General features: G+C 46.4%; 1 protein-coding gene across 2 annotated transcripts in view; it reads right to left on the reverse strand.

Annotated features, from left to right (window-relative positions):
* Positions 1 to 23,586, reverse strand: part of PIK3C3 (phosphatidylinositol 3-kinase catalytic subunit type 3) — a 323,893-nt gene that overhangs the window by 56,236 nt on the left and 244,071 nt on the right. For both annotated transcript variants that reach the window (XM_075327579.1, XM_075327571.1), the window contains one exon: positions 9,164 to 9,254. In XM_075327579.1, coding sequence (XP_075183694.1) covers positions 9,164 to 9,254 — 91 coding nt within the window. The remainder of the gene's footprint in view (positions 1 to 9,163; positions 9,255 to 23,586) is intronic.

Below are 23,586 nucleotides of genomic sequence, written 5' to 3' on the forward strand. Positions count from 1 at the left end.
AGCCCCTCAGTCTAGGTCTCCCAGAGCCTTGCGTCCTTCCTCCAGCCAGACATGCATGCAATGGCTGCCGGCGTCCTGAGAGAGGAAGGGGGGCGGGCCCTGGGCGTTCCTGACCAAGAGCGGGAAGCCTGCTTCCCTCTGTGCCTAGTGAGAGGGCTGGAGCATGTAAATCAGGCTCCAGCCCTCGTCGCTGCCGTGAAACAGCGTCTCTCCCCTACCCTGATTGACAGGGTGGGGGCGGGAACGATCGGAGCTGCCGGCGTCCTAGGCCCAAAAGCCGGGGACTAGAGTTATAAACGCCCCCGCCGTAAAAGCGCGGTCGGCGTATCCCCGGCGCACCACAAGTCACAGCAGCGCCGCCGGTCCAGTGAGGGTCGGCGCTGCGTTCCCAGAACACAAAGTCCCCCAGATAACTGTAGGAACACCAGCTCAGTGTACGGTCCCCGGCGCACTACAACGCCCAGCCAGCCCGGAGTGCGTCTGTGCCTGCCGGGGACACAGAGTACCTGTATGATGCAGGGCCCGGTCCCTGATGGTACTCCTGCTCGGCATCCACCAGGTGCTATGGGTCTGTGGATGGAGCCCGGCGTCAGAGCTTTGAGGCCGGCAGGATCCCACTTCCACAGAGCCCCCAAGGGGATGTGGAAGGAAAACAGCATGTGAGGCTCCAGCCCTGTACCAGCAATAGGTACCTCAACCTTACAACACCATCCAGGGGTGAGAAGGGAGCATGCTGGGGGCCCTATATGGGCCCTCTTTTCTTTCATCCGAAATAGTCAGCAGCTACTGCTGACTAAAATCTGTGGAGCTATGCATGGAATGTCTGACCTCCTTCGCACACAAAGCTAAAACTGGAGTACCCGTGATACCACGGGGGGGTATAGCCAGAAGGGGAGGGGCCTTGCACTTTTGGTGTAGTGCTTTGTGTGGCCTCCGGAGGGCAGTAGCTATACCCCAATCGTCTGGGTCTCCCAATAGAGCGCTGAAGAAAAGAGGATACCACCTTCGGGAGAAACTCCTGAATGGGGCGCAGCACTACCTTGTCCTGGTGGAAGACCAGGAAGGGAGCCTTGCATGATAGCGCTGCCAGCTCAGACACTCTCCGAAGAGATGTGATCGCTACCAGAAAAAACACTTTCTGTGATAGTCTAGAAAGTGAAACCTCCCTCAGAGGCTCGAAGGGCGGCTTCTGGATAGCAACTAGTACCCTGTTCAGATCCCATGGATCTAACGGCCGCTTGTACGGGGGTACGATATGGCAAACCCCCTGTAGGAACGTGCGCACCTTAGGAAGGCGTGCCAAACGCCTCTGAAAAAAGACAGATAGCGCCGAGACCTGACCTTTAAGGGAGCCGAGCGACAAACCTTTTTCTAACCCAGATTGCAGGAAAGAAAGAAAGGTAGACAATGCAAATGGCCAGGGAGACACTCCCTGAGCAGAGCACCAGGATAAGAATATCCTCCACGTTCTGTGGTAGATCTTAGCGGACGTGGGCTTCCTAGCCTGTCTCATGGTGGCAACGACCCCTTGGGATAATCCTGAAGACGCTAGGATCCAGGACTCAATGGCCACACAGTCAGGTTCAGGGCCGCAGAATTCCGATGGAAAAACGGCCCTTGGGACAGTAAGTCTGGTCGGTCTGGTAGTGCCCACGGTTGGCCGACCGTGAGCTGCCACAGATCCGGATACCACGCCCTCCTCGGCCAGTCTGGAGCGACGAGTATGACGCGGCTGCAATCGGATCTGATCTTGCGTAGCACTCTGGGCAAGAGTGCCAGAGGTGGAAACACATAAGGGAGCCGGAACTGCGACCAATCTTGCACTAGGGCGTCTGCCGCCAGCGCTCTTTGATCGCGAGACCGTGCCATGAAGGTTGGGACCTTGTTGTTGTGCCGGGACGCCATGAGGTCGACGTCCGGCCTTCCCCATCGGCGACAGATTTCCTGAAACGCGTCTGGGTGAAGGGACCATTCCCCTGCGTCCATGCCCTGGCGACTGAGGAAGTCTGCTTCCCAGTTTTCTACGCCGGGGATGTGAACTGCGGATATGGTGGAGGCCGTGGCTTCCACCCACATCAGAATCCGCCGGACTTCCTGGAAGGCTTGCCGACTGCGTGTCCCCCCTTGGTGGTTGATGTATGCCACCGCTGTGGAGTTGTCCGACTGAATTCGGATCTGCCTTCCTTCCAGCCACTGCTGGAAGGCTAGTAGGGCAAGATACACTGCTCTGATTTCCAGAACATTGATCTGAAGGGTGGACTCCTGCTGAGTCCACGTACCCTGTGCCCTGTGGTGGAGAAAAACTGCTCCCCACCCTGACAGACTCGCGTCTGTCATGACCACCGCCCAAGACGGTGGTAGGAAGGATCTTCCCTGTGATAATGAGGTGGGAAGAAGCCACCACTGCAGAGAGTCCTTGGCCGTCTGGGAAAGGGAGACTTTCCTGTCCAGGGATTTTGACTTCCCGTCCCATTGGCGGAGAATGTCCAATTGAAGTGGGCGCAGATGAAACTGCGCAAACGGAACCGCCTCCATTGCCGCCACCATCTTCCCGAGGAAGTGCATGAGGCGTCTTAAGGAGTGCGACTGATCTTGAAGGAGAGCCTGCACCCCAGTCTGTAGAGACCGCTGCTTGTCCAGCGGAAGCTTCACTATCGCTGAGAGAGTATGAAACTCCATGCCAAGATACGTTAGTGACTGGGTCGGTGACAGATTTGACTTTGAGAAGTTGATGATCCACCCGAACGTCTGGAGAGTCTCCAGTGCAACAGTCAAGCTGAGTTGGCATGCCTCTTGAGAGGGTGCCTTGACCAGTAGATCGTCCAAGTAAGGGATCACAGAGTGTCCCTGAGAGTGCAAGACTGCTACCACTGCCGCCATGATCTTGGTGAACACCCGTGGGGCTGTCGCGAGACCAAATGGCAGAGCTACGAACTGAAGATGGTCGTCTCCTATCACGAAACGTAGAAAGCGTTGGTGCTCTGTAGCAATCGGCACGTGGAGATAAGCATCCTTGATGTCTATTGATGCTAGGAAATCTCCTTGAGACATTGAGGCAATGACTGAGCGGAGGGATTCCATCCGGAACCGCCTGGCGTTCACATGCTTGTTGAGCAGTTTTAGGTCCAGAACAGGACGGAATGAGCCGTCCTTTTTTGGCACCACAAAGAGATTGGAGTAAAAACCTTGACCTTGTTCCTGAAGAGGAACAGGGACCACCACTCCATCTGCTCTTAGAGAAGTCACCGCCTGCAGAAGGGCATCTGCTCGGTCGGGATGTGGGGAAGTTCTGAAGAACCGAGGCGGAGGCCGAGAACTGAACTCTATCCTGTACCCGTGAGACAAAATGTCTGTTACCCACCGGTCTTTGACCTGTGGCAGCCAAATGTCGCAAAAGCGGGAGAGCCTGCCACCGACCGAGGATGCGGAGGGAGGCGGCCGAAAGTCATGAGGCAGCCGCCTTGGAAGCGGTACCTCCGGTTGCTTTCTTGGGGCGTGAGTGAGCCCGCCAGGAATCAGAGCTCCTTTGTTCTTTCTGAGTCCCTTTGGACGAGGAGAATTGGGGCTTGCCCGAGCCTCGAAAGGACCGAAACTTTGACTGCCACTTCCTCTGTGGAGGTTTGCTTGATCTGGGCTGGGGTAAGGAGGAGTCCTTACCTTTGGACTGTTTAATGATTTCCGCCAATTGCTCACCAAACAGTCTGTCTCCAGATAATGGCAAGCTGGTTAAACATTTTTTAGAAGCAGAATCTGCTTTCCATTCCTTTAACCACAAGGCCCTGCGCAAAACTACAGAGTTGGCGGATGCCATTGAGGTACGGCTCGTAGAGTCCAGTACCGCATTGATAGCGTAGGTCGCAAACGCAGACATTTGCGTAGTTAGGGACGCCACTTGTGGCACTGCTGGACGTATGAGAGAGTCCACCTGTGCCAGACCAGCTGAAATAGCTTGGAGCGCCCACACGGCCGCGAATGCTGGAGCAAACGACGCGCCGATAGCTTCATAGACAGATTTCAACCAAAGGTCCATCTGTCTGTCATTGGCATCTTTAAGTGAAGCCCCATCCTCCACTGCAACTATGGATCTAGCTGCAAGCCTGGATATTGGAGGGTCCACTTTTGGACACTGGGTCCAGCGTTTGACCACGTCAGGGGGAAAAGGATAACGTGTATCCTTAAGGCGTTTAGAAAAACGCTTGTCCGGATAAGTATTGTGTTTCTGGATGGATTCTCTGAAGTCAGAGTGGTCCAGAAAAGTACTCAATTTACGCTTGGGATACAGGAAATGGAATTTCTCCTGCTGTGCAGCTGCCTCCTCTGCAGAAGGGGCTGGGGGAGAAATATCCAACAGCCTATTGATGGCCGCTATAAGGTCATTTACCATGGCGTCACCATCTGGCGTATCCAAATTGAGTGCGGCGTCAGGACAAGACTCCTGATCACCCACCTCTGAACCATCATATAGGGACCCTTCTCGCTGAGACCCTGATCCGCGTGATGACGTGGAGGGTCTCTCCCAGCGAGCTCGCTTAGGCGGACTGGGACTGTCATCGGAGTCAGAGCCCTCAGCCTGTGATGCCTGGGACCCCCTTGAAGTACGGATTAGTTCCAACTGAGGGGGACCGGGGAACATAGACACAGCAGTGTCTATGGTCTGAGCAACTGGCCTGGACTGCAAGGTCTCCAGGATTTTTGTCATAGTCACAGACATTTTATCAGCAAAGACTGCAAATTCTGTCCCCGTCACCGGGGCAGGGTTCACAGGCGTCTCTGCCTGGGCTACCACCACAATAGGCTCTGGCTGACGAAGTGCCACTGGGACTGAACATTGCACACAATGAGAGTCGTTGGAGCCTGCTGGTAGATTAGCCCCACATGCTGTACAAGCCGTGTATACAGCCCGTGCCTTGGCACCCTTGCGTTTTGCGGATGACATGCTGTTGTCTCCTCAAAGCAATATAGGGTGTACAGCCAAGAAGCGACCTTACAGTGCAGTATATAAATATATCTGGTACAGCGAAAAATATAACACTGTGGCACTAATGGGGCCGCACGTATGTGCTGCTTACCGCCCGCTTAACGCGGGTGTGTGGTCGCCAGAAACCCCTAGCCTGGGTCCCCCAGAGCCTGCGTCCGTTCTCCAGCCAGACTGCATGTGTATAATGGCTGCCGGCGTCCTGGGGAGCTGCAAGCCTGGGGGCGGGCCTAGGGCGTGCACAGAGAAAAAGCGCGAAGCCTGTGTCCTACTGTGCTCAGTGAGAGGGCTGGAGCATGTAAATCGTGCTCCAGCCCTCGGCGCTGCCGATTGAACAACGTCTCTCCCCTACCCTGATTGACAGGGTGGGGGGCGTTAACGAAGCGGAGCTAGGCCGCAGAAAACCGGGGACTAAAGTTAGAAGCGCCGCCGCCGTAAAAGCGCGGTCGGCGCGTCCCCGGCGCACTACAAGTCGCAGCTGCGCCGCCGCTCCAGGGGCGGTCGGCGCGGCGATCCACACACATAAAGTCCCCCAGTAATCTGCGGGGACTATAAGCCCAGCGCACAGCGCTACAGTCCCCGGCGCACTAGCACACCCAGCAAGCCTGGGGTGTGCGTGGCCTGCCATACGGGGACACAGAGTACCTGAAAGTTGCAGGGCCTTGTCCCTGATCGGCACTCCCGCTCCACATCCAGCAGGTTCTATGGGTCTGTGGATGGAGCCCGGCCTCAGGGCTTGGTGGCCGGTAAGATCCCACTTCCTCAGAGCCCCTCAGGGGGATGGGGAAGGAAAACAGCATGTGGGCTCCAGCCTCCGTACCCGCAATGGGTACCTCAACCTTACAAACCACAAGTGGGGTAAGAAGGGAGCATGCTGGGGGCCCCATATGGGCCCTCTTTTCTTCCATCCGATATAGTCAGCAGCTACTGCTGACTAAACAGTGGAGCTATGCATGGATGTCTGACCTCCTTCGCACAAAGCAGAAAACTGGTGAGCCAGTGATCCCACTGGGGGTGTATAGCCAGAAGGGGAGGGGCCTTACACTTTTTAGTGTAATTGCTTTGTGTGGCCTCCGGAGGCAGTGCTATACACCCAATCGTCTGGGTCTCCCAATGGAGCGCCGAAGAAAGAAATTATATATACTGTATTATATATATATATATATATATATATATACATACATACACATATATATATACACATATATATACATATATACATTTTATATATATATATATATATATATACATATATATATATATATACACATACATATATACATATATACATATATACATGTGTGTATATAATTTGTATACCAAAAGTTTGGACACACCTTCCTATTCAAAGAGTTTTCTTTATTTTCATGACTCTAAAAATTGTAGATTCACATTGAAGGCATCAAAAAAATGAGTTAACACATGTGGAATTAAATACTTAACAAAAAAGTGTGAAAAAACTGAAAATATGTCTTTTATTCTAGGTTCTTCAGAGTAGCCCCCTTTTGCTTTGATTACTGCTTCGCACACTCTTGGCATTCTCTTGATGAGCTTCAAGAGGTAGTCACCGGAAATGGTTTTCCAACAGTCTTGAAGGAGTTCCCAGAGATGCTTAGCACTAGTTGGCCCTTTTCCCTTCACTATGCGGTCCAGCTCACCCCAAACCATCTCGATTGGGTTCAAGTGGCCTGCCACTTCTAGGCTTAACAAGAACTGTACCTGTGTTCTTCCATTTCCTTACTATGTTCCTCACAGTGGAAACAGACAGTTTAAATCTGGAAGGGGATGAGGGTAAAGCCAACCTGCTGAATGACTTTTTTTCTACGGTTTTTATACAAGAAAATGCCATGGCAGATGACATGACCAGTGATACCATAAATTCACCCTTGAATATTACCTGCTTAACCCAGCAGGAAGTACGCCGCCGCCTCGAAATCACTAAGGTTGACAAATCTCCGGGCCCGGATGGCATACACCCCAGAGTACTACAGGAATTGAGTTCTGTGATAGATAGACCATTATTTTTAATCTTCTCAGATTCCTTAATAACAGGGTCGGTACCGCAGGACTGGCGCATAGCAAATGTGGTGCCAATATTCAAAAAGGGGACAAAAACTGAGCCGGGAAATTATAGGCCGGTAAGTTTAACCTCTACGGTTGGTAAAATCCTTGAGGGTTTCTTGAGAGATGCTATACTGGAGTATCTCAAGAAAAATAACCTTATGACAGAGTATCAACATGGGTTTATGAGGGATCAATCCTGTCAAACTAATTTGATCAGCTTCTATGAAGAGGTAAGTTCAAGACTGGACCAGGGAAATGCAGTGGATGTTGTGTATATGGACTTTTGAAAAGCTTTTGATACGGTGCCACACAAAAGGTTGGTACATAAAATGAGAATAATGGGGATAGGGGAAAATATGTGTAACTGGGTTAAAAACTGGCTCAGTGATAGGAAACAAAGGGTGGTTATTAATGGTACGTACTCGGACTGGGTCTCAGTTCATAGTGGGGAACCACAGGGGTCAGTATTGGGCCCGCTTCTTTTCAACATATTTATAAATGACCTTGTTGGGGGCATGCGGAGTAGAATTTCAATATTTGCAGATGATACTAAACTCTGCAGGGTAATCAATACAGAGGAGGATAATTTTATATTACAGGGAGATTTATGTAAATTGGAGGATTGGGCTGAGAAGTGGCAATTGAAGTTTAATGTAGATAAATGTAAGGTCATGCACTTGGATAGAGGAAATAACATTTATGATTATGTACTTAATTGTAGAACACTGGGTAAAACAGACACAGAAAAAGACTTGGGTGTATGGGTGGATGGTAAACTTCACTTTAGTGGACAGTGTCAGGCAGCTGCTGCCAGGGCTAATAAAATAATGGGATGTATTAAAAGAGGTATAAGTGTTCATGAAAAAAATATAGTTCTACCTCTGTACAAGTCACTAGTGCGACCGCACTTAGAATACTGTGTACAATTCTGGTCACCGATCTATAAGAAGGACATAGCTGAACTGGAGAGGGTGCAGAGAAGAGCGACCAAGATTATTAGAGGAATGGGTGGACTGCAATACCAAGACAGGTTATTAAACTTGGGGTTATTTAGTTTGGAAAAACGAAGGCTTAGGGGGGATCTAATCACAATGTATAAATATATGAGGGGACAGTACAGAGACCTTTCCAAAGATCTTTTTACACCTAGGCCTGCGACTGGAACACGGGGGCATCCGCTACGTCTTGAGGAAAGAAGGTTTAATCATAATCACAGACGAGGATTCTTTACTGTACGAGCAGTGAGACTATGGAACTCTCTGCCGCATGATGTTGTAATGAGTGATTCACTACTAACATTTAAGCAGAGCCTGGATGCCTTTCTTGAAAAATGTAATATTACCAGTTATGTATATTAGATTTTATGACAGGGTATTGATCCAGGGAACTAGTCTGATTGCCGGATGTGGAGTCAGGAAGGAAATTTTTTCCCCATTGGAACTTGTTTGCCACATTGGGGTTTTTTTTGCCTTCCTCTGGATCAACATGTTAGGCTACGGGTTGAACTAGATGGACTTAGAGTCTCCCTTCAACCTTAAAAACTATGATACTATGATACTATGAAATCTGTGAGACAACTTTTTGTATCCTTCCCCTGAACAACTATGTTGAATAATCTTTGTTTTCAGATCATTTGAGAGTTGTTTTGAGGAGCCCATGATGCCACTCTTCATAGGAGATTCAAATAGGAGAACAACTTGCAAGTGGCCACCTTAAATACCTTTTCTCATGATTGGATACACCTGCCTATGAAGTTCAAAGCTCAATGAGGTTACAAAACCAATTTAGTGCTTTAGTAAGTCAGTAAAAAGTAGTTAGGAGTGTTCAAAGCAAGAAATTGATAAGGGTGCCCATACTTTTGCACCGGTCAAATTTTGTTTAAATGCAGATTGCACATTTTCTGTTAGTACAATAAACCTCATTTCAATCCAGAAATATTACTCAGTCTATCAGTTATTAGATAAATGAAACTAAAATAGCTGTTGCAAAAAACAAAATGGTTATAAAGAAAAAAGGTTAACATTACTAGGGGTGCCCAAACTTTTTCATATGTCATTATATATATATTCAGGACAGGAGCAAAAACAAAACAGTAAACACCTTTGCTTGATCTGCAGCCCTTACCTTCTTTACGGTCTTGTCTGGCTCTAGAGCAATGTCAGGTATGTTGGCATCGACCATCAGGGAGAAGAGATTTAGAATCAAATTAGAATACCTAGAGAAGACGAAAGGAAAACACAAATAGAAGTTAAAAAAAATAAGATCTTAAAAATGTACATTGTCAATAAGCATGAACCCAAGCGCTCTAAAGACGATCAGTCATCAGATTTTACATCACATGTATGCAAATCACATACTTGCGGTCATGTGCTCACTGCTTCTGGTGGAATACTGGAGGTTTCTCACAGCAGCACATACTGTAGCTGCGGACTGGTATCCTGAGGCCAAAAAACCCATTTAATTTTTGGACAGACCGCCTGATAACTGACTCTAGAATACCGTGGTGTAAAGAGGAGTTTATTGATTACCTAATGATTGTAAGGTGTCCAGGTCCTGTGCCTGCAAAACTGACGTTTTATTAGGTGTTTGTGCTGAGTTGGTTTTCATACGCTATTATAACCAAACATCTACAATTTGGTCTGTTCTTAGTTGTTCATATGCAACTTGGCAAACCTTAGCCATGCTACAATCTGAAGAGGCGCTCTCCTGGCAACCAATCCAAACAAGCCATACGTATTCAGCTTTTTTCTAATTGGATCGTCATAAACCTGACCAATTAGCATGTTGAGGCCTTTAGAGTCTGAGCTGTAGCTCTTTTTTTTTTTTTTTTACACTTTAATAGAGCATTACACTGTCCGACCCTTGGATTAATTTGCTTAGACACTCACTTCTGAGAAGATTTTTAACAACCTAGATTTTTTTTCCACAAAGCCCACGGCTACAGGCTGCAGCCCCCAGCCATATGTTTATCTTGGCTGTATATCAAAATAAGAGGAACTACATGCGGCTTTTTTTAATTATTTAAATAAATTGAAAAAGAAAAAAAAAAAAAACGGCATGTGGCGCCCCTCATCAATTTTGATACCCAGCCATTATAAAGCCTGACAGCTGGGGGCTGGTATTCTCAGGCTGGGGAGGCCCACGCTTATTGGGCCATCCCCAGCCTAAAAAACAGCATCCATTAGATGAAACAATCTCAATACTTTTCCTGGCTCTTCCTGATTGCCCTGGTGCGGTGGCAATAAATGGTCCCAAAAGAGAACGAGTGGCTGCAGGAGCAGAGTACAGACGTGCCGGAGCCTCGATAATTATGAAGCGCTTGCTTCATTCTTATTTTTCCTTTATTTATATATTTTTTTTTAATTTCCAGAGTTGTTGGATCCGGATCAAAACCCGGAATCCCGGGACCGGCACTCGGGTAAGTTTTAAACAGTGCGGATCCGGACTTTCACAGTCTGGGTCCACCAATCACTAATTGTAACCCCTCCCAGACTATTCAGCAGCAACAACTGCTTCTCTAAGACCATTGCTCATGTCTCCTCTTCGGCATTGTGTTAATACACACTAAACTGCTGCTTTTATAGAAGTGGTCACACTTGCTAGTAAACAATTAAGGGTATTCAATCAGCAGCTACTTCGCCTCCTAATTCCTATGGAAGCAGAGTATATTTCATTTTTCACATAATAAATGGATATTTTTGCCTCTTTTCATTTAATCAATGGTGTAATCTGCCATGTGCTGTTCATCTGAAATTGTATTTACCTAGTTTTAGGATCTTCAAAGGACCAAACATTTCTTTTTTTAATAATAATAACAACTATTATTATTATTATATTATGAAACGAAAGCCATATAATTAAAAAAAGTTGTAATTTGTTTTTCCAACAATTGTACATACAGTGAGTACAATTCCATTGTATGTTTTTTAGATAATTAATTAGCATTTTATTGCATGAAATAATTATTTGACAGAATAGAAAAAAACAGAACTTAATATTTGGTAGAAACCTTTGTTTGCAATTAGAGATCAGACGTTTCCTGTAGTCCTTGACCAGGTTTGCACACACTGCAGCAGGGATTTTGATGACTCCTCCATACAGATCTTCTCCAGATCTTTCAGGTTTTGGGGCTGCTATTGGGCAACATTGGGTTTCAGCTCCTTCCAAAGATTGTTTATTGGGTTCAGGTCTGGAGACCGGCTAGGCCACTCCAGGACCTTGAGATGCTTCTTACAGAGCCACTCCTTAGTTTCCCTGGCTGTGTGTTTTGGGCCATTGTCTTGCTGGAAGACCCAGTCACGACCCATCTTCAATACTTTTTTTTTTTTTAAATCAGATCTTTTTTTATTAAATCATTAGGGATCAATACAGAGAGTATTTCACTTTTCATATAACTGATAACAATAAACAGATAAACACATGTGATTTATAAATCAGGTTCTTTCTCTGCATGTATGTAAATATAATAATAGAGTTCTCAAATCATAATTATATTATATAGCTTGAGCCTTCAAACCTCGTGGCTCGACAAATAAACAAAACAAATTATGCAATAATGCCTCAGACTAACAGAAACACCTCCTCCATCAGCCGTGTCGCTCCACATCATATTGCTATACTCTCCCGCCCCTCCCTCTCCGTGCAGTCATCCATGAAACCGTTACAGTCCTCTCTCACCTCTTCATTCAAAGTCCACTTCGCCACAGAAAAAACTAGTTTTAATTCCCTTCCTCACACATGCCATCACTGCAGGCACAACAGTAACCGGTCCAGCATTGCATCCCGAACCAGTGCACTAGAGGGTAGGCCCGGCAACTCCATCCATGGCCGCCAAATGCTGTAAAACTTTTTCAGTGTTTTTCTCTTTAAATAAACTCCCCTTTCCAATCTTATGACGTTATTTAATTTGTTTTTGAGCTCTGGTAATGTTGGTGGTAGAGGGTCTAACCAGTGATATGCAAGTAGCTTTCTTGCTTGGTACAAGATACGGGCTATTCCCAGGGCTGTTGGAGAATCCGGATCCACTTCTCCTTCCCACAGACTCAACAGGCACAGGCGGGGCGACTGTTGTATTGTGATATGATATATTTGATCTATAAGTCCCAGGGTTTGGTTCCAGAAATCACCAATGTGTCCACACTCCCACATAACATGCATCAAATGGGCATCATCCTGTCCACACCTAACACACTGTGTGTTTGGTCTGAGTCCCATCTTAAATAGTAAACTGGGAGTTTTATATACCCTGTGGATGAGATATATTTGAGACAGCTTTTGGCACTCCGATACCGCCAGTTTAGGAACTTGTTCCAATATATCAGACCACTGGCCTTCCGTCAGGGGACCGACATCTCGTTCCCATTTGCTTTTAACAATCAATGGATGTGTTTCCAGATGGGCAGGTAGTAATTTTTTATATAGTTCCGAAATAAGACCCTTAGAGGACTCAGATGTAAGCAGCCTATGTAATGTTTGATTATGTGTCACTGTTACCGGGTTTGTCCTCCCCTGTCTTTCCAGTGCGTGTCTCAGCTTCAAATACTGATAAAAGAAGACATGCGGAAGGTGAAACTCCGTTCTCAGTTATTCAAAGCTTTTAAGAGTATTATTTTGTAGTACTTGTGACACTAAATGGATCCCTTTATCCTCCCATCCTCTGAACCCTACTAATTTTTTAATTTCTGGCAAGTCGGGGTTTTGCCACAGTGGCCAGAGCTTTGTAGGTCCGCTTATCCCCAAAAGAGACTTACCCCTGTCCCACACCCGGAATAGCATAGCCAACGTGGGATATCGTGCCCCATTTATCTGTCTTTGTCCCACATCCAACCGGCAACCTGGGAACTTCCATACTGATCCCTCTCTCACTATATCACCACTGGTATCATACCCTCCTTCTTTGCCCCAACCCCTCAGATGTTGCATCTGGGAGGCTATATAGTATATATATGGGTTTGGTACCGCCAGTCCTCCCTCCTCCTTTCCCCGCTGTAGCACTTCCAGTCGAATCCTAGCTTGCTTTTTCTTCCAAATAAGTTCCCGGAATATTGTATTAATTTTTACAAAAAATTCCCTACATATCGACACTGGAGAATTATGTATAAGGTATAGTAATTGTGGCATCATTACCATTTTAATTAAATTGGATCTGCCGATATTTGATAGCGGCAAACGGCACCAGGTATGCACTTTTGCTCTGAATCGCTGTAACGGCATTAAAGCCGACTTGGACCAGTTGATTCGTAGACCAGACCTCTGTCCAAATTCCCGAATGATATTCATTGCCGGCAAAATCAAGGAACGTACCCTGTCTAAATATAAGAGTAGATAGTCTGTGTATAATGATATCTTTTGTTCCACGGCTCCATACCGAAATCCCTCTACCTCCCTGGATTTCTGTATTGCCACTGCCAACGGCTCCACTGCAGTCGCGAATAGCAAGGGTGAAAGCGGGCACCCCTGTCTAGTACCTCTTCCAAGAGGAAAAGACTCGGAGACCCTGCCATTAACCCTAACCTTCGCCACCGGTGAGTCATATAGCAGTTTTACCCAATTTATGAATCTATGTCCAAAGCCCATTTTCCGAAGTACAGCCCACATATATTCCCATTCAAGGCTATCGAACGCCTTAGCGGCGTCTAATGACAAAATTGCCCTTCCCCCCGGTACCTCAGAACTATGTTGAATTCCCAAATATAATTTCCTGAGATTCATAGATGTGGCTCTGCATGGAATGAATCCTGTCTGATCACTCTGCACTATAGATGAGATGACTCGGGACATCCTATTGGCGAGCACCTTGGCCAGCAATTTAATGTCTGTTTGTAGGAGAGAGATTGGGCGATACGAATCCGGGATCTCTGGATCTTTTCCGGGTTTTAATATTAAGACTATTAAGGCTTCCCTCATAGTGGGCGGGAGGACCTTCTGCCTTTCAGCCTCTTCAAATACCTTAAGTAGTTTGGGTAGCAGTAAGGGTGCATACGTTTTATAAAACTCTCCAGGCAGGCCATCTGTTCCCGGAGCTTTTTCATTTTGTGTCTTGCCAAGCGCTTCCTGCAGTTCTTCCAATGAGATGTCCTGATCCAGCAATTCCCTGTTTACATCACTCAGTGTAGGAAGAGAGAGAGCATCAAATACTGCTCAATCTCAGTCTCCGTGAGGTCACAGTCTGATGTGTATAGCCGCATATAATACCTCTTTATTTCTCTTATTATATCCTCGCTTGCTGTTACAAAGTCACCTGATTCCGTCTTTAACCTATTTATATAGGAAGATCCTTCCTGCGCTCTAATGACTGTGGCCAGTAGGTGCCCCACGCCCGCCCCCGCCATAAAATAATTTTGTTTAAGGAAATAGCGTTTATTTTCTGCCACCGACATGAGATTTTCTTTGAGTGACATCTGTGCCTTCTCTAGAGTGTTTTTAGTTTCTACTGTCGGGTTGAGCACCACCGCAGCCTCCGCATCAGATACCTCCTGAATCAGACTCTGGGTGTAACATTTGGTTTGATTTTTGCGTATGCATATTTCTCTAATATATACGCCCCTTACCACAGCTTTCATAGAGTCCCAAACTATGTGTGGCGGTGCAGAGCACTCATTAATATGGAAGTATTCTAGAATGTTATCATATAAAGATCCCCCAATAAGCTGGATCCAGAAGGGATTAAGTTTCCAGATAGGCCTGGGCAGAGTGAGGGGGTTTCCCCATGCAAGCGTAACATGTAATGGTGAGTGATCAGATACACTTCTAGGTAGGTAGGCCACCTTTTGTGTATATGAGGCCATAAGTGCGTTTCCAATAGCCAGGTCTATCCGTGACATGGTGTGGTGGGAGCTAGAGTAACAGGAGAATTGTTTGGTTGTGGGGTGTTGGGCACGCCAAAGATCTACAAAACCCAGCTCTGTTAGCATTCTAGCAAATGAAGTCGGGGCGGCGTTCTCCGATATGTTTCCCAAGTGTAACTTATCTAGATAGGGATGTAAGTAATTATTAAAATCCCCTATCAAAAGCGTCGGCACAGATGGAAGGGAATCTAAAATAGACAATATCCTTTTTACCGGTTCGACTGAATATGGTGGAGGGATATATATCGCAACCAGAATAAATTGTATACCATACAGCGTGCAAAGCAAACATACAAATCTGCCCCCCGGGTCAATCACTGATTTGGTACATGAGAACGGGATGGATTTGTGCACCAACACACTCACACCCCGTGCATGGGTCGAGTATGTGGAATGATATTCATGCGCGATCCATCCCTTCCTCAGCCAATGAACATTATCCCTGACCATGTGGGTCTCGGAGAGACATAAAATAGCCGGTAAAAGTTTCTGTAGGTGAGTAAATATAGCACATCTTTTGTTCGCATCTCCGAGCCCTCTAACATTCCACGCTACAATATTTAAAGATGTTGCCATAAGCGTAGACTAAGATATGATCCGGACGGATACTTCATACCTGGAGGAGAGAGGCGTTCTCCACCGATTCTCAAAAACATTAGGTTGAGCGACACGACTGAGGCACACCACACTTCCCAAACAGATTGCATCATACAACAATAAACAAGAAAAACAAGGAGAGAGATAGGGCTCCGCACACCAGTGCACAGTGCCCCTGCCCTCAAAATCAAGTGTATCTTACACATTTCTCCCAAATAGAGAGAATCAGGGCTAAAAATAAGCCCCAAGTCCATGCAGGGAGGGGGGTCCACAACTCGCTAGTGCAGCGTGTGTCCACAATGAACCGGCCGTCTCCCGTCCTGGATCCTAGATGAATTTAACTGTAATGAGCTCACCAGCATAGCGTCCCAAACAAAAACAACGCCTGGCGGCAGAAAGGGAAATCTCAGGTATTCTTCCTCCTCAGGGATCTCTCATTGATATCCAGCCAAGACAATGCCGCCCCAGCCGTATCAAAAAAATGAGTCTCTCCGTTCGCAGCAATCCGCAGCTTAGCAGGGTACATCATGGAGTATGGCACTTGTAGGTTGCGCAGTCGTTTTTTGATCTCAATAAATTGCGCTCTTTTACGTTGCACTTCCATGGAAAAATCAGGAAATATTGATATCTTCCTCCCATCAATTGCAAGTTCTTTGATATCTCTGGCTCTGCGCAGGATAGTGTCCCTATCTTTATAGTGCAGTAGTTTAATCAGAATAGGACGTGGGGGTGCTCCCGGCTGTGGGGCACGCGCAGGGACCCTGTGCGCCCTTTCAATGGTGAAGAAAGAGGATAGTATGTCTTTTCCCATGGTGTCTTTAAGCCATTTTTCAAAGAAATTCAATGGGTCATTGCCCTCCATCCTCTCTGGGACCCCCACCAGTCTCAAATTACTTCTGCGGGAGCGGTTTTCTAAATCATCCACCTTGTTTAGCAGTGTGGAGATATTTTGCGTGGCCTTTCCCAGCTCTCGTGACATTGGTGGTAATTTATCCTCTGTTGTACTCACTCTTTCCTCCAGCTCCCCCATTCTGACAGTCACCCCTTGCAGCTCACGTTTAATACAGGCCATATCTGAGGTGACAGTTCCCATCTGGCTGATCAGAGTGGCCAATGTGGTATTGCAAGAGTTAATTGCTGCCAGAATGTCTCTCAGTATGGCCTCAGTGAAAACAGGTGTTTGCTCCACATCTCCCCCTCCTCCCTCTGCCAGCGCAGGCCTCTGTGTCTGCATATCTTGTGCTGCTGAACATGCAGGGCCCAGGGTACTCACAGTCTCACCGTCGGGTATGTTTTCTCCCTGCTCCAGGGCCCGTTCAGCGCTGCCATCGGGTGCCTCGTTGCAGGTAGGCTCTGTGCCAGGGGCCACTCTGGCAAACCGCTCCAACCTGCTTGCTACTCCCACTGCTCCAGCTCGGGATGGTGTGGATGCCGGCGGCGCCATATTGGATTCTTCAGAGGCGCGCTCCTGCACGTCTCTGTCCCTTTTATTGCTGCTGCGGGTCGGCATATCCTGGCTGTGCTCGCTTCCCCGGGTGTTATAAGTAGTGTTGCAGCCCTCCAGGGTCGGTAGTGCCTGTCAGCAAGGCCGGTGTGCAGGATATTTCAGGATCCAGGCAGGAGCTCACCCACGCTGCTTCCTCTCTACATGAGGTCCAGGCCCCCCATCTTCAATACTTTTACTGAGGGAAGGAGGTTGTTGGCCAAAGTCTTAAGATACATGACCCCATCCATCCTCCCTTTAATACAGTGCAGTCGTCCTGTCCGCTTTGCAGAAAACCACCCCCAAAGTATGAGGTTTCCAACCCCATGCTTCTCAATTGGGACAGTGTTCTTGGGGTTGTACTCATCCTTCTTCATAGAAACACAGCGAGTGGATTTGATGCCAAAGAGTACTATTTTGGTTTCACCTGGTCACATGAGCTTCTCCCATTCCTCCTCTGCATCATCTAGATGGTCATTGGCGAAGTTCAAACAAGCCAGGACATGTGCTAGTGTGAGCAGGGGGACCTTTCTTGCCCTGCATGATTTTAATCCAGGACGGCATAGTGTGTTACTAATGGTAACCTTTCAGACTGTCGTCCCAGTTCTCAGGTCATTGACCAGTTCCTCCACTATAGTTCTGGGCTGATTCCTGACCTTCCTCAGAATCCTCTTTAGCCCATGAGGCTATATCTTGCATGGAGCCCCAGATCACGCAAGATTGACAGTCAACTTGTGTTTCTTATAATTGTGCCAACAGTTGTTGCCTTCTCACCAAGCTGCTTGCCTATTGTCCTGTAGCCCATCCCAGCATTGTGCAGGTCTACAATTTTGTCCCTGATGTCCTCAGACAGCTCTTTGGTCTTAGCCATCGTGGAGAGGTTGGAGTGTGATTGATTGTGTGGACAGGTGTCTTTTATACAGGTCATGAGTTCCAACAGGTGCAATTAATACAGGTAATGAGTGCAGAGTAGGAGCTTCTTAAAGAAAAAATAACAGGTCTCTGAGAGCCAGAATTATTGCTGGTTGGTAGGTTATTGAATACTTATTTAATGCAATAAAATGCAAATTAATTATTTAAAAATCATACAAAGTGAATTTATTTTTTGGGGGGGGGGGGGTTTCCTGTCGGTTACAGTTGAAGTGTACCTATGACAAAAATTACAGACCTCTCTTCTTTGTAGGTGGGAAAACTTGGAAAATCAAAAGTGTATCAAAAACGTATTTTCCCCACTGTATATTAAAACAAATTAATGATATATTTTTAATTAATATATTAATTAGGCAAAACATTCTCATAGGATGAGGGCATCAACCTCCCTTTTAATTACAGCCCTCCACATTCACCTGCAAAAAGCGATCGCCAAGCAAAGCCATTAAATAAATACCGACAACACCATTAATTACACATGGAGGAGAGTAAGAAAGCTGGAAGACTGCAGTCATCTGAAGGACAGACCGCGGCTCCTGGGAGATCTGCAGGTCACCAGGCAGAGGATGCGCTAATTGTATCAGAGGAAAAATAAGAGATTCAGTTTCCGAAAAAAAAAAAGATCGAAGCTGATTGAGTTACTTTGCTACTTATCTAGGGATGACATTGTGATCGATGGAAAGTTCCCTTGAATGACACCAGAAGGTGTGAGGTCGTATCAACCCCTAAATATACATACAGTGTATCACAAAAGTGAGTACACCCCTCATATTGTTTGTAAATATTTTATTATATCTTTTCATGGGACAACACTGAGGATCTGACCCTGTGATACAATGTACAGTGTCAGTGTGCAACAATGTAAATTTGGTGTCCTCTAAATAATTCATCACACAGCCATTAAAGAATAAACTACTGGCAACGAACGTGAGAACAGAGGAAATGGCCAAATTGTGCCCAATTAGCCATTTTCCCTTCCCGGTGTTATGTGACTCGTTAGTGTTATAAGGTCTTGGGTGTGATTGGGGAGCAGGTGTGTTACATTTGGTGTTATCTCTAGCACACTCTCTCATACTGGTCACTTGAAGTTTAATATGACTCCTCATGGTAAAGAATTCTCTGAGGATCTTAAAAAAAAGAATTGTTGCACTACATAAAGATGGCCGAGGCTATAAGAACATTGCCACCATCCTGAAACTGTGCTGCAGCACGGTGGCCAAGACCATACAGCGGTTTAACAAGACAGGTTCCATTCAGAAAAAAACACAACTTCTTTGATGCACAATGGCGAGTGCACATGCTCAGCACCATTTCCAGAGATTGTCTTTTCAAAATAGAGGTATGCGTGCTGCCAGCATTGGCACAGAGGTTATAGGAGGTCAGCCTGTCAGTGCTCAGACCATACGCCGCACACTGCAAATTTGTGGCTGTTGTCCCAGAAGGAAGTCTCTTCTAAAGATGATGCACAAGGAAAGTCTGCAAAAAGTTTGCTATAGATAAGCAATCTAAGGACATGGATTCCTGCAACCATGTTGTGTGGTCTGAGGAGTCCAAAATAAACTTATTTGGCTCCGATGGTGTCAAGCGTATGTGGAGGCAACCAGGTGAGGAGAACAAGGAAGAGTGTGTCCTGTGTACAGTTAAGCATGGTGGTGGAAATCTCATGGTTTGGCCTCCATGAGTGCTGCCGGCTGTGGGGAGGTCCAGTTCATTGAGGGAACCATGAATGCCAATATGAACTGTAACATACTGAAGCAGAGCATGATCCCCTCCCTTTGGAAACTGAGCTGCAAAGCAGTATTCCAACATGATAACGACCCAAAACACACCTCCAAGACTACCACTGCTTTACTAAAGAATCAGAGTGTAAATGTGCTGGACTGGTCAACCATGTCTCCAGACCTAAACCATACAGAGCATCTGTGGGGCCTCCTCAGACGGAAGGTGGAGGAGCTCAAGGTCTGTAACATCCCCCATTCCATGATGTTGTCATGGAGGATGGAAGAGGATCCAGCGGCTCCCGTGAAGCTCTAGTAACCTCCATGCCGAAGAGCGTTAAGGCAGTGCTTGAAAATAATGGTGACCTCACAAAATGTTGACACCTTGGGCACAATTTGGCCATTTTCACGTGGGTGTATATTTAGAGGGCACCAAATTTACACTGTTATACAAGCTGCACGCTGACTACTTTAAATTGTATCACAGGGTCAGATTTTCAGTGTTGTCCCATGAAAAAAATATACAAATATTTAGAAAAATGTGAGGAGGTATATTCACTTTTGTGATATATTGAATATGTAGGATACATGGGAAAAGATGGAGGAAGATGTAGATACAGCAGAGAAGTATGGAGGAAGATGGAAGACACTGGCAAATTTCCTGATTGTATGCCATATACTCCCCTCACTAAGAATGCATGAATTTTGCAAAATTTATCCCATGAATGCACTAAGTGATAGCTGTGAATAAGAAGGTGTAAGACGTCTGGGGAAAAAAAGGGTCTGTCTTCTAAGAAGCGCTGTCTTGAAATTTTACAAGATGGAGAATAAAAGAGCATAGAGAAACAAAAATATGGCATGTATGGAAGAAGATGTAGCGCTACATGAGGGGAGGATGGATGAAGAGTAGATATATACAAGAAAGGATGGAAAAAGTAGAATAGAGAGTAGAGAAGACTGGAGGAAGTATTGGATATGCAAGGGGAAGAGGAAGAAATATACAGATAAGTGATGGGAAAGAAGTAGGGATTCAGGGAAAAAAAAGGAAAAGAAAAAACAAACTTTTCTAAATTCCGAGAAGTCTGAAGACCTGGTTTCTGAGCCTAAAAGTTCTATTCGCACTGGGCTCCCAACGTGACTTTCTCTCTTCCCTTCCGGATTCCCGCTGGGCCGGTATCAAAGCCTTTTCAAATTCACAAACCTCAACTCTAAATCAGACATGTCTGTAGGAATGACTCGGTATTATGTGTTTTCAGAGTTTCCACAGCAACCGAAAGCTTCAGAGAATTTACACAATCTTTACCTAATCTCTTTCATTATAAAACTGTTTAAGGAACTTTGTATCTGGAGACGATCTGTCGCTCAACACTTTTCTTCTCTTAAATGGCGACTGATCAGAATTCTGAGGAAGTGTCGAGGAGAGGACAGATTCCTTCACGCCAAACGCTGCAAAATCGGATATTTGTAAAAGGAAAGTCCAGGGAAAATGGAAAAATCCGACCAGAAATATATATTCTCTCCTCGACCCTCCAGTCGACGGGATCTTAATCTTTGGGTTTAGTGTCATGGCTTAAGCTCGGTCTCACCGTAATTCTCCGTGGTCCATTAGGGGTAAAGTGACGGATTCTAAAACTGCGGAAAACAAAGACGCGAATAGGAGGTAATAAGTTGTACTTTTAGGATGAGTGCCATGTTTGCCAAACGGGAAAGTAACTTATTGTGAAAGGCTTTAACATGCCCTAAGCTTCTCTATTGCTATAGTGCCAGAATGAGAGGTTTGCCGGATGCCAAAGGGCCAGGTTTGCTGGGTGATAAGGAAAACCGGGTGCAAACCGCTAAACATGAGCAGTGCACCTAAGCTTTTCTGCTGAGTTTGAAAGCTCTAGTTTAAAGCTGGACTGTCACAGGGGATGAAATGACAGAACAGGTGCTCCTAGGCTAGCCGTGAGACTAGAGACCCTGCGCTGTCCCTTATCTCAGAGGTAGGCTTGATGGTGGCCAGGTCTGAGCCCCCAGCATAACCCTGACTCATGTTTGAGCCCTGACCTTATTTCCCCTCTCCCCCACCCTTGCGGCGGGCCGGAAACACAGTAACTAAACTCCACAGAAATTACATGTACAAGGGAGAACAAAAACTCATACACACTGCCCTAAAACCCAAAAGGAAAGACAATGTGTAAAGAAGAATAAAGAAAAAAGTAAACGCACAACAGGGGAACGTCCACACCACTCAAAATCGCAACACAGATCACCATCAACTGCATCACCACCAAGAACGGAATCACTGAAGCCAAGCTAAAGGTATTATCGGCGCTGAGTAGCAAGGTCCAAAATGTTATATAGGAAGGAAACGGCTGGGATTGGTAATTAGCAACCTGAGCTCCTAGCAGAGTTCCCCAGGTTAGCAGCAATTAACTCCTGCAGGACTGAGGAACACAGCACATGAAACAGCCAACATCCAACTTTGGCTGAACAACTAAGAGACATCAGGTTGTCTGTCAGGCTCTGCAGTGTGAACAGAGCCTGACAGCGCCGTGACACCTAATGAGTCTGGACCTGAACACCGCATGACATGGACAGGATCTTTGAAGGGTCCTAATCCTCGGACAGCTTTAGAGCAATGTTTACAAGCTAGACAGCAGCAGTAGTTGGCTGTCTAAGGCAAGTGAACGTAAGCAAAAAAAAACAACCCAAAACATTAATAGGGTCCCAACAACGAGGTACACCTTGTCGCTAGCAGTTGGGCTTATCACAAATTGGCAAAATTGTGTAACAAGTACCTAATTTGTAATCTAATCTCTATGGCAGTAATCTGTTCCAAATTATATATCTTATATACAATTTTCACCTACTATAGCATTTCAGTGTGCATTTGCTTTAATTGAATTAACTAGTTCCTTCATAATGCACCTGTTCACAATTGTCTTGAATATGACTGTCAGTTTTTTGATATTTGTGTTATATGTAAAAAACGGCTGCAAATTTTAATAAGCGGTAAATTTCAAAAGTGCTTGCTTTCTAAAATCACTATCTGACAATATCAATCAATAAAGATGGGATTAACCCCACAGCGCTCAGGTGACAGAAAGTCTGATTAGTCATGTGCCAGTAACACTCATGGCCGGGTTTAGGCGCAGCGAGAGGAGTTAGTGGACTCACTAAACCACAGGGGGAACCTGGACTTACCCTTTAGAGGAAGAAGCTTAAAGGGAACCTGTCAGCAGAATTTTCGCAATTAAACTAAAGGATCCCCCCCCTCTGCAGCTCCTGGGCTGCAGTCTAGAAAGGTTCCTGTTGTTATTGTGCCCCCTTTAAAACCTAAATAAACACTTTATAAATTCTTACCTTTTTGCATGCTAATGTGTTTTTATGGTCACGGGGGCGGGCTGTATTTCCCCCATTATTCGCACCCCTGCCGATGTTCGCCGTCCTCCATTGCTCATTTACATACATGAGGACGCCGCCCTCATGTAACTGTGTCCTCCCGAGGTCTCGTGCATGCCCAGTGACACTCTCGCAGGACTGAGCACTGTGCAAAGCGTGAACGCTGGTGAGGTGATTGCGCAGGCGCGAGATTATGGGCGGCGCTGTGATTGTCATCAGCAGCGTCATCCAAGTACCTGCCGATAATCTCGTGCCCGCGCTTTTCCCTCTGCCTCCACCGTTATGCGCAAGCGCGTTTCCTCTATTGATCGGTGGTGTGCTGCTCCTCCCATCTATTTCCTGCTCCAGGGAAAGATGGCTAATAGGTAACATGGTTCATATGGCCAGCGCTTGCGCATAACGGTGGAGGCAGAGGGAAAAGTGCGGGCACGAGATTATGGGCGGGTACTTGGATGACGCTGCTGATGACAATCACATCGCCGCCCATAGTCTCGCACCTGCGCAATCACCTCACCAGCGTTCACGCTTTACACAGTGCTCAATCCCGCAAGAGTGCCACTAGGCATGCGCGAGACCATGGGAGGACAT

Source organism: Anomaloglossus baeobatrachus, chromosome 1 (assembly GCF_048569485.1).
Source record: "Anomaloglossus baeobatrachus isolate aAnoBae1 chromosome 1, aAnoBae1.hap1, whole genome shotgun sequence".
NCBI lineage: Eukaryota > Metazoa > Chordata > Amphibia > Anura > Aromobatidae > Anomaloglossus > Anomaloglossus baeobatrachus.